This window comes from Limulus polyphemus, unplaced genomic scaffold, assembly GCF_000517525.1.
Source record: "Limulus polyphemus unplaced genomic scaffold, Limulus_polyphemus-2.1.2 Scaffold2171, whole genome shotgun sequence".
Lineage (NCBI taxonomy): Eukaryota > Metazoa > Arthropoda > Merostomata > Xiphosura > Limulidae > Limulus > Limulus polyphemus.
The window spans coordinates 12,394-24,277 of NW_013667781.1; the positions used below are offsets into that span (position 1 = coordinate 12,394).

At 38.4% G+C, this 11,884-nt stretch overlaps 1 protein-coding gene across 1 annotated transcript in view; it reads left to right on the forward strand.

The window, feature by feature from the left end:
• Window positions 1–732: 732 nt before the first annotated feature.
• The window catches only part of LOC106466157 (protein lev-9-like), a 32,274-nt gene continuing 21,122 nt past the window's right edge, over window positions 733–11,884 (forward strand). Inside the window, exons 1-2 of the mRNA XM_022394115.1 lie at window positions 733–847; window positions 8,601–8,771. Of these exons, the coding sequence (XP_022249823.1) occupies window positions 778–847; window positions 8,601–8,771 (241 nt within the window). The 5' untranslated portion in view covers window positions 733–777. The remainder of the gene's footprint in view (window positions 848–8,600; window positions 8,772–11,884) is intronic.

An 11,884-nucleotide genomic window follows, 5' to 3' on the forward strand; every position in this document is an offset into this window, starting at 1 on the left:
TTGATAAGTCAAGATCCTTCTAGAAACTCCAGCACGCATGCTCCCAGAGTCGCGTGACTTCCGCTGTCATAACATAAGGAAGACCACATTACACCTGCTATATCCAGTGCAGATTAGGTCTTTTGCCTAATACCAAAGTTCATCAGATGAGATAGGATGGATCATACATAGTAGTTGTTGAGATATCAGTTGTTTTACCAAGAAATGTTTTGGAGTGAACTAAATTAAGTTGTTGAAGTGTAATTTTTATTTGATTAACTTCTATGAGAATTAGTTTTATTATTTGTATTAGCATCTGGTTCTTTTTTATTTCAACACGAAACTGTTTGTTTACTTTGCTTGAATTAACTTTACTTTCAGAATACCTGACAAACCAGTAAGGTAGTCTTTTTGACTTTCACTTTAAACATTAGAAAATTGAAGTTAACATTTAATTATTACTATATTTCATCACATTTTTTGTGTTTTTTTTTCCCATATATAAATATATATATATATTTTGTTTATAAAAGCATAGTAACCTACTTCCAACTGAAACAACTGTGTTCAATAGGAGCTTGCTTTATTTTCTTTTTAATGTAGGTAAGTATTAATAAGTAAAATAATTCAGTTAATACACTGAATCTTTATTAGCCTACAAATAGTTGTATCTAAATTTTGAGACTGTTAGTCAAAAAATGTTTTTTAAAGATATTGCTCTGTGTTTGTTGATTTTAAATGTGCTATTTTTGTATTTCAGTGATAAGAAAGAAAAGTGTATTCATTTGGAAATACAAGATGGTCCATTGGAAGTTTCTCTGCTCACTAATCACTGGATTCATTTTCATCACTGTGGTGAATAGTAATAGTAAGTTTTTGACTCACATTGTATGTTGCATATAACATTAATAATTTAATAATCCTTGTAATTAATTATGACAGGTACTTACTTCTGTTCACACATATAGCTATTTTAGCATTCTGCAAGCCTTTCACTCCTACGTACCCCTCAGTTCACATGGTTTAACTGATTCACACATGCAAATTATCATGCAAGAAACCTTTACCAATAGACATGCCCCACACATTTGGCAGTGCTCGTGTTCAGATGTTTTATTTTATTTAAAATTGAATTTGAATTTTCATAGTGTTTACTTTCAAGTTTAAAACCTGTTACTTTCCGTAATATTATTTAGTTGTGATATAATTTCATTTTTGAAACTTAATTAATTTTCCATGTTTGTCATTCTTTACCAACACAGTTGTGTTTGGTTAACATTATGAATTCTGAAGTACGTGTTACCATGTCAGAGGTTGCACCTTCTACCAGCACAGTTACTCAGGCTTCAGGTAGGGGTAACTTGTCTTTCGAATTATCGGCAATTATTTGTCGAGAGATTGATTGTTATTTAAGTCAGCCTTCTTCTCCTGATGTTGCCCAACTTCCTCCTGAACAAGTCAAACCTGTTCGGGACGATGAAAATTTTGACAGCCTTTTTCCTCCACATGAATTTGCTGTATCTTCCCTTGTTTCTACTGTGGGTTCCGTTAGGCCTAATATGGCTTTCTTGAACATGATTTCATAGGTATGTCTGTTGTACCTCTTTCCCCAATTTCCTATAATCCTCTACTTTACTTAATACATGATGCTCCTTCCTCTCAATATTTTGTATTTCTACCCTCTCCTGATATTATGATTCATGTTGAGAATTTTGTATTTCATTTCCTTGAAGGTGTAGGCCTGCCTTTCTCTCTGAGAGCTTTGGACGAGTTTGCTTTAGCCTAACATCAGGCCGATTTTCCATTCTTGGACTCACGGCAGATGAAATCCATTTTGTACATTTTTTTTATTGTCCTGTTCTTTTATTCCATGTCCAATTTTCTCACCTTTATCTTACCCTCACGTCTATCCTACAGTACTTGTCCACCATCCACCTCCTCTTTGGGACAATCCACCATGATTCTGAGGGTTTTGGGGGGATACTTTTGCCCTAATCCTTGTTGGCACATTTGTCGACTTTGGCTTTTTCTTTACACACGTTTTCTCTGTTGTTGGGATCTTTTGGGAAGAGTTGCGGTTTTGCCCCATGTTTATTTGCCATCTCCCTGTCATTAGGACTTACACCTCGCCCATTTTCCCCATCAGTCAGTGCTTGGAGATCTTCTGGCAACTTTGGAATCCCGGGGTTGAACCTGTGAGACAGCAATCAACTCTCTCCTCATTGGTTGATCGTTTGTCTTGCATGGAGCATCAAAAATTCCCTATTTCTGTTCCCTGTCCTAACCCTTACCTGTTCCTTCCACATCAGGATCTCCATGTATTTTTCAGTGGAGAGTGTCACATCACATTGCCAACTGTATCGGTGACTACCCTGTGGGTTCTGGTCTGGTTGGAGCTCGTTTATCCAGGTTTGTTCATTTATGTCAAGATTTTGCAGGGATCTATAAGTCCTTCAGGTTTTATCAGAGGGACTTGTCATCCATTCCCTCCCCCACTCCTCTGTTGTCTCAGATACCTATTTCCTTTCAGTTGTCTTGGGATCCTACTAAATGTCAGCATCTGTATGAGGCAGTACAAGATCTTTCTCAGCATGCCATCGAACCTGTAGTTCACCTTTCTCTGAGGTTTTATTTCAGGCTGTTTGTTGTCCCTTAGAAAGCTGGAGAATGGGGCCTGTGATAGATCTGTCATGCCTCAATCACTGCTACGTTATTTTACCTCGTTTCTCACTTTCAGGTGGGTATTCTCTCTGGGTTTATGAATGATTAAGGTCGATGTCTAGATTGCTTATCTCCATATTCACATGTCAAGACAGTCGAGACACTACCTTTGGTTTGTTCATCATGGTGTGGTTTATTAATTTTATGCTTGCAAAAGCACCGTATGTCTTTTATAAGGTAGTTAAGGCTTTTGCCAGACTTATGCACACTCATTATATGGACAATTAGCTTCTGTTGGTTCATTCCGAATTGAAGTTTACCCAACACACTCTCCTGCTTCATTTGCAGGTGGCTCGGGTTGGTTGGTTGATTAAGTTGGAGTAAACCTTCCTTGCTCCTACCCGATATCTTATCCATTTGAGTTTTTTGTTCAACACTCATCTCAGTCAGGCCCAACTCCATCATCAACACCCTTACTGCTCACAAGGTCATCCTGTCTTTTTTGGAGATGTGGTCCTCTATGTTGGCACTTATCCCCATGGGTCATGCTCATATAAGATCCCTTCAATGGACTCTTCACGATCCATGGAATCTTGAGCAGGATCCTCCTTCCCTTGTAGATGATCTGCATTGGTGGTTGGACAAGGCTCATACTTTGACGAGAATATGATTCTTCCCTCTCATCCAGATTTACATCTTTCCATGGATGCTTCACTTCACAGCTAGAGGGCAAGGGTCAAGCAACACGTTGCTTCTTGTCAATGGTATATGACAGAATGGTCTTACATATCAATATCTTGGAGCTACTTGCTGTCAATCAGGCTTTGGATCATTTACTTCCTTTTGCCCACAATCGTCTGGTTATGATCCCTACAGACAATTCTACATTAGTGGCATATATGAATCACCAGGGTGGCACCCATTCTCATTCACTTTGTTCTCAAATGTTGGATTTCCTTTTTTGGGGCCCAAATGCACAGCATTCATCTACTTCCATGTCATGTTCTGAATGCTTTCAACCTGGTCACAGATCATCTATCCTGCTCAGACAAAATTTAACTGATGGAGTGGCCTTTAGATCCTCAGGTTTTCCAGTATTTGTGCACTCAGGTAGGTACACTGCACCTGAATGCATTTACCACTTTCGTCAATACCAAGTTACCTCAGTTTGGTGTCCAGTGCCTCATCCACTTGCCCTGACTGTTGATGCCTTCAGTCAGGATTGGGCAGACAAATTCCTTTATGTGTATCCTGCTATCCAAATCCTTCCCATGGTGATTTCTATCATCCACTCTTTGTTAGGTCTTTCAGATTACCTCTGTTGGCCAGCCCAACCATGGTTTTTGTGGTTGCTCCAGATCCAATCTGCTCCACTGTTGCCTCTTCACTGCACTCCATCCCTTCTATGGCAACCTTGGTCCCAGGTAGCTTATCCTGCCATTCCTGCCCTTCTTCTTCTTGTCTGGTTTTTAGCTGGTCCTTAGCAAGAAAATCCAGTTTATCATGGCAAGTGGCTTCCTTGTTGGCACGTTCAGATCGACCTTCTTTCATGGAGGTATATCAACATAAGTGGAATGTCTTCTGTCGTTGGTCTTTTGGCTAGGGGTTCTCTCCTCTCATCCCACTGTTCCCATTATTATGGATTTCCTTACTTGGTTATTTGATCAGGGGTCTTCGGTCTCCTTGATCACAGGCTCTTGGGTAGCCTTATCCCACATTTTTAATTTTTCATGGCACTGTAAAGTTTTGGCCTCCAAAAACCTTGTCACTCCTGTTACGTTTTTTCCGGATTAGTCACCCTCCACAGTGTACAGCCCTTCTGGATTGAGATGTCAATGTGATGCTTTAGTGCCTTACTTTACCTCCATTTGAACATTTGTCTTCTTGTTCCATGTTTTGTTTATCCCTTAAAGTGTATTTCCTCCTCCTTTTGGCCTGTGGACATTGTCAGTTGGATTTGTCTACCATAGATGTTTTACGTATTCTGTATCATTCCTCTTATCTTCTCCTTTGCTCGGATCGATCTTTCCTTCCAAAGATTTTAGCAGCTTGGGAGGGTAATTTCTCCTACTCGCCAATTTCCCTTCCTTCCATTTCCCACCTCTATTCCTGGTCTGATCCATTCATGCTCTTCATTGTTATATCACCCATACAGTTTCCTTCTGTCATAACTGTTCCATCTATTCATACCTTAGCAACTATCCTCTGTTCGTGATCTCTCTCCTTTCACCCTTACCAATTGGGTTCAGCTTTTATTTTGATTGGCTTATTCTTCCTTGTCTCATTTTTTCCCTCAATTATTTCAGGTGTCTTTCCATCAGATTAGGCACCTCACTTTTTCTCTGGTGTTTCATCTACATTGTCCATTGGAGGAAATTCTTCTAGCGGGCATGTGGACCACTCTGCATATTTTCATCTCTCGCTTTCTGCATCATGTTGCTGATTTTTCCTCATCAGGTTATCATCTTCCACCGGTCGCCATTCTTCAGACTTTGGTGCAACTAAACTAGGTTAGTTTTTCATTCCTTATCTTTTTCATTGGCCTGTGGCATGTTTTGTTCTTTATCCTGCTGTATGGGGATTAGTGCCTAGCCAGATATACTTCATTCAGTTAGATATGTACTCAAATCTGCACTGTAAGGCCATGTTGATCTCATTTTCATATTTCCATTGCCACTAAATACACACTGTTCTGTACTTTTCTGTATACTAGAGATGGGGTGTTCTGAAAGATTGCTTCTAGGTTATTCCTCAAGGTATATTTGCTTCATAAATATGCCCATTCCAGACTGTACTCACCCATGAACTTCATGGGTAAAGCAGAAGGAGGTAGTTGCCCATCCCTGCCATTCCTAAGATTGAATAAATCAGGTTTGGTCTGCTTTTCGAAATAGGGCTTTGTGGTCACCCATTGCACCTGTCTCTGGTGTGAACATTCCTCTAGACTCCACCACATTTTTCCCCCTGTTTCTTCCAGGAGAGTAAGAGAATCCTTACCACTTTCCAGTTCCCAGCCACTGGGGTAGTGGACCATGTAGGTATCCTCCTCAATAAGAGATATACAATACGAACAATAATGCCTCTATTCAGTTGAGACTAGAGCAGTGGTGTTCTGCTGATGTAGAAACGATTGGGATCCCTCATCCTACCCTTGCATGAATGTTAGTTCCCGGCAGTTGAGTTTTGGATTTTGAGCTGAACCCATCAACATCATGTTCTCACACATGTAGTGTAATTGGTATCCCTCATCCTACCCACACCTAGATGTTGGTTCCTGGCTGTTGAGTTTTGGATTTAGAGCCGAACCAATCGACATGATGTACTCTCATATGTAGTATGCCAGCATACATGTAGTTCACCCCTTCGATTGGGATCCCTCATCCTACCTCCACATGGATGTTGGATCCCAGTGGTTGAGTTTTGCATTGAGAGTTGAGCCAATCAACATAACCCCTCACATATGTTCAGCATATCTCTGCACCTTCACTCAATTCTGTGGGTGCACTTGATCGTTGCTCCTCTTTTTTCTCTTGTGCTACCCCTCAATGTCTTTATGCCAAGGATATTACTGCATTTGGGGTGGTTCTGGTATTTTTGATTTGAGGGGGATGTATCTGTATTTCATTCTCCTCACATCTGCCCTGTTCACTAATTGGTGGTGAGAATTCTCCTTCCGGTTGACTGAACTTGAGGTGAAGACAATGGGATCTTAGGAAAATACATTTGTTTTATTGGAACTTACATTTATCAATAATTAAAAATTTCTTTTTTCACTGTGGCTGAGCTCTTCCAATAACTTATAGTTAGCTGGTTGTAAGTTCGTGGCTGGCTCACATCATGTTGTTGTTTCATTCTACCCAACTGTATGATGGGTAACAGCTTTTATAAGTGGGTTAATGTACAATGGACTAGCAACCAGTCCAAGGGGAGTGTGTCACCATTCTCATCTGCTTGTGTTAATTAAGCCAGAGTTCACTATTGAATCCTGTGCGCCATCTTTGCATGGGAGGGATTTGATATTTGACAAATGACCATAAACTACATATGTTGCTACATGCTACACTATTAAACTTAATTTGTATGTTGTGAACTGCATTTATACATTTGCTACAGTGGGAACTTCACTAATTTTTCATGCTACAGTGTAAATTTTACTCATCTACTGTGCAATAAGCTTCATTAATCTAAACTGAGCTTAACTAACCAACATGTTACACATTAAGCTTCATTAATCTGCATGTTACACATTGATCTTCACCAATCTGCATGTTACACATTAACCTTCACTAATCAGCATGTTACACATTAATCTTTACTAAACTGCATGCCACACATTAATCTTTACGAAACTGCATGTTACGCATTTAGCTTTACTAATCTTTATTCTGTACTATAAGCTGACTTAAATGAAACAGATTGAGGTCTCTAGTCCATTTTTGTAATTTATGCACCAAATTGTTTGTAACTCCATGAATTCATTCATTAACAGCAAGTGAGTTATGAAAAAAAATTTAAACAAAAAAATCTTTAATATTGCAATTAATTCCACTTGATTCCTGTGGGGGTCCTGTTCAATCCCACTGATTACTGTGGGGATCCTGTTCGTGTTTTGCAGTTGGTTTCATTCAGTTATTTTGATCAGTTCTTTACACTGAATATTATAACAGACAAATACATGAAATTACTCAACATGATGTAATATGTGTACATTTCTTTGTCCACTTTCCTCAGAAATGTTGAGCTTAGCTAAGTGGTAGTACGGCTTATAAAACATGTGAGTTTAAAAGTTTTATGTCAAAACAGTTTACATTTTTATCTTTTCGATTTATGACTGTGTGTTTGTTGTAACTAATCTTTGAAATTTTGTCACAACTTATTGCAATTGGCTAATAGTTCAGATTGTTGCATGTTCAGTTTGAAATTTGTTGAATGCACAATACAACATTAATTTTTGCCAACATACCTGTGCAGTAGCACTGTTACTGTTCTGCTTGTAGAAACACTGTCACTGTTCTGCTTGTAGTAACAGTTACTGTTCTGATTGTAATAACAGTATTAACAGTTATCAACTTTTGTGCTGAAAAAGCTCTGTTCACTTATCAGATTACGACTCAGACATTTTCAGCATTTATTGGGATAACAATAACCAAAGAAAAGCTCAAGTAACTATTATGTCTGATAATGCTAATTTACTTGTGTTTTGTTATTATGTCTAATAAATGCTGGTTTTCTTGTGTTTTGGTATTATGTCTAATAATGCTGGTTTTCTTGTGTTTTGTTATTGTGTCTAATAATGCTGGTTTTCTTTTGTTTTGTTATTATGTCTAATAATGCTAGTTTTCTTGTGTGTTTTGGTATTATGTCTAATAATGCTGGTTTTCTTGTGTTTTGTTATTATGTCTAATAATGCTGGTTTTCTTGTGTTTTGTTATTATGTCTAATAATGCTGGTTTTCTTGTGTTTTGTTATTATGTCTAATAATGCTAGTTTTCTTTTGTTTTGGTATTATGTCTGATAATGCTGGTTTTCTTTTGTTTTGTTATTATGTCTGATAATGCTGGTTTTCTTTTGTTTTGGTATTATGTCTGATAATGCTGGTTGTGTGTTTTGTAGATTCTTATTTTAAGTTTGTAATTTATATCTTTTATTTACATGAAAATTTTACTGACTTTCAAAATACACCATACTGAAAGTTTCCATATTCCATATTACTTAATTCTAACATTGCATTAATATATTAAACTGTTTTAAAGTAATTTTTTTTACTCTTCTATTCATGGTTATTTAATTATAATTGGTTAGTTTCAGTACTTTTTACCACTGATGTAAAGTTGAAGATATTTACAGAAATGTACAAAGCTTTTTATGCTTTCCTTTAAGTTTAAAGTTTTCCTTTAAAAGTCTATTATGGAATAACATCAGGATGTCACCTATAAATATTAAACTTACTTTTTTTTAAGATCAATGTGGAGCACCAACTGATATCAAGAATGGTTATAAAAAAGGTTCAGTGTATGAGTTTCCAGCAAATGTAACGTACTTCTGTAATATGGGTTATGAACTTGAAGGAATTTCCACAATCTACTGTTTGCCTAATGGAGAATGGAGTAATGAAGCACCTGTATGCAACAGTGAGTAAATGTTTGGTACATTCTCCACATAAAAACTTTCTATTAGATAAAGTCTGTTTTGCAATAACAAAAGAATAATTTTCAAGATGTCAAATAAGCTAGTTAGGCATGGTTTGTAATATGTGTGATTGCAGTACAAAAATGATGGTAATATTTTTAATCAAAGCATCTGTAATTTTTTGTTAATTTTTCTTACTGGAAATTTGTATTGTGCTAGTAATGGGAAATGTGATTAAAATGTTATTAGTCTCATTCTGTTGCAAGACCTGTTATTAATTAGTAAACAAACAATGCTTTCTAAGAAATATTGTTTGTTGTTTGCAGAGTGACAAACATTTACTGCAGATTGAAAATGGCAAATTATTAAAGCTTTGTTAACTGCAGTACTAAATTCAAGGTTGTGTGCAATACTTCAGTTTAAAACTTGTTATGGATCATAGTAATGTCAGTGACTTGGAAACATAAGTTTGGGGTTTTTAATGTCTGTTCTAGGTAATTGATCACCATGATCTACATCTACAGTACGTCAACGGTGTTAGTTAAGAGTTGTTCTAGGTAATATTGGTCACCATGATGTATATGTACAATACATTAACAGTGGAGGTTGTCCGTGACCTGAATCGAGGCAAGATGGAGTCCTTCTTGCCTGGGGGTGTCTCCCCGGGTGGTTCAGAGTTGGCTTTTCATCATGAACCTGAATATACTGGGGAGAAATTAGACACTCTTGTTTCCTGCTCCTTCTTTCACTATGGCTGCCTCTACTGAGGGCTCATTTGATCAGCCACCTTCTGCCCCTTTTCTGCAGTTAGTTATGCGAGTTTGTGAAGATATGGGGATTAACCCTGTTGCTTTTGAGTGTACTCCTGCCTTGTTGTCAGGTAGATCTCGGGAGGATTACTTAATTCTGCCTCCTTCCCTGATATTGCCATGCTTGCAGGGAGATTTGCAAAGCAATTATGAGAGGGTATCACTATGCCTTCCCCCCCCCCCTCATTTATCAGAACAACATGCCCTGGCTTATCATTGTCAAGATGAAGTATATTTGGACACTCAATGGTTGGATCTATGGGGTTCCAGGTTAGAACCTATTATCACTCTTAACAGTTTGTTTGACTCTTACTACTGTATTGTGATACTTCTCTTCCCTTCACCTTTTGTCTGGAGCATATCAATGCTCACCTCATCAATTTGACAACAAAGTGGGACCCTTACTGGTTACCATTGTGGCTCGTTTGCCTTGCATTGGTATTATGGTTGGTCTGTTGCTGGGACTTATTGAGTTCTGATGCTTTGTTTGCTGTCCACTGCTCTTTGTGATTTACTGGAGGCGCCCTTTCTTTGGCCTTACTTGTTTGCCGGAAATTTTAGAAACCTGAATTGATATGGCACGTTTGTAGTCTTCTTTACTGTTGTTGGCTGCTCACCTCTCTTCTACTCCAATGAGTAATTCTGGAGGATCGACCATTCACGTCTCATGGCCCCCACCTTCGATACCTCATCGTATTGGTTCACAGAATCAGTTCTGTTTGTATTTTCAGTGATCTTTGGAAAGGTCGAGATCGCCCCATCAGCATCGGTGACTACCCATCTTCACCAGGTCCTGTGGGAGGATGGTTACTTCTCTTTTACCACATTTAGCATTCATTAATCATCAGTCCTCGGGTTTACTTATCCCCCTCCATTGTACTCCCATCTGGTTGTCTTTTCTCCTCCTTTAGACCTTAAACATGCAGACCTTCGTTCCCAGGCCATTCAGGAGTTGTTCCACAAACAAGCCATCAAGAAGTTCAATCCCATTCATCCAGGATTCTATTCTCATGTATTTCTGGTGCCCAAGAAAACTGAAGATTGGCATTGTATCAATGATCTGTCTCGATTCAATCACTTCCTACAGTCTCTTTGTTTCACCATGGAATCTTTTCTTCAACTTCGATGGCACTTCACACCAGGTCTTTCAATGACCAAGTTCAATGTTACAGATGTTTTGACTTGCTTAAGCACCATATGTTTTCTGCCTAGTAGTATGGGTTTTTGCGTGGCATGTCCATTTTCTGGGTCTCTGCACACATCACTATATTGAGAATTGGCTTCTATTGGCAAACCCGTCATGTTGCTGAACTACATGCCCAGATTCTCCTTTCCGAAGCCAGAAGGGTGGGTTTCATTATCAGGTTGGATAAATCCATTCTCTCACCGACTGAATATCTGGTCCATCTAAGGGTGTTTATCAACACAATTTGAGTCAGGCTCAACCATCTCCCCTCAGACTTCACAATATGAAAGGGATTGTCAGGCATTTGCTTACATAACCTTCTACAACTGCGTGGATGGTTCTGTCTGTTTTGGGGATTTGGGCTTCCCTAGAATCCCTTGTGCCATTGGGTTGGTTCCATATGAGATCCCTTCAGTGGTCACTTTGTGACTAGTGGCTCACGCATATTGATCCTTTACATCAAACAGTCTCTTTGCTCGAGAACAATTTTGCAGATCTCAAGTGGTGGCTAGACTGGAAAAACACAACTATCGGGGTCTAAATATCACCTCCTCATCCAGAAATCCTTCTCTTCACGGATGGGGTGCTTTTCTTCAGGGGCAGGAATTCCAGGGTATTTGGACAGACTACAAATCTACCCTGCATATCAATATTCTCGAACTTCTTGTGGTACATCAAGCAATGATTCAAGGGTAAAATTGTCCTGATCCATTTGGACAGCTCCACAGTGGTATCATATCTTTCTTGTCAGGGAAGTACTCATTCTCGAGATCTTTGTTTTTGGGCTTTGGATCTTCTTTATTGGGCTCATTCCTACAACATCCATCTTTTGTCTTGTCATGTGCCAGGGGTTATGAATTTGATAGCAGATCATCTTTCCCGACCTCATTGGATTCTTCTAAAATAATGGATGTTACATCAGGAGGTCTTTCAATGGATTTGTTCTTAGTTCAGATCTCCAATTAAAGCAATTGGATATTTTTGAGGGAATTTTACAGTTGCTTCAATATTTTAGCATTTTAAAATTTTCAGAAAGAAGTTATAACAATTTTCTGAGTTTTTAAGTGAACATATACATGAAGAAATGGGATAAGTAAAGACGCCTTTATTACGAAATAAG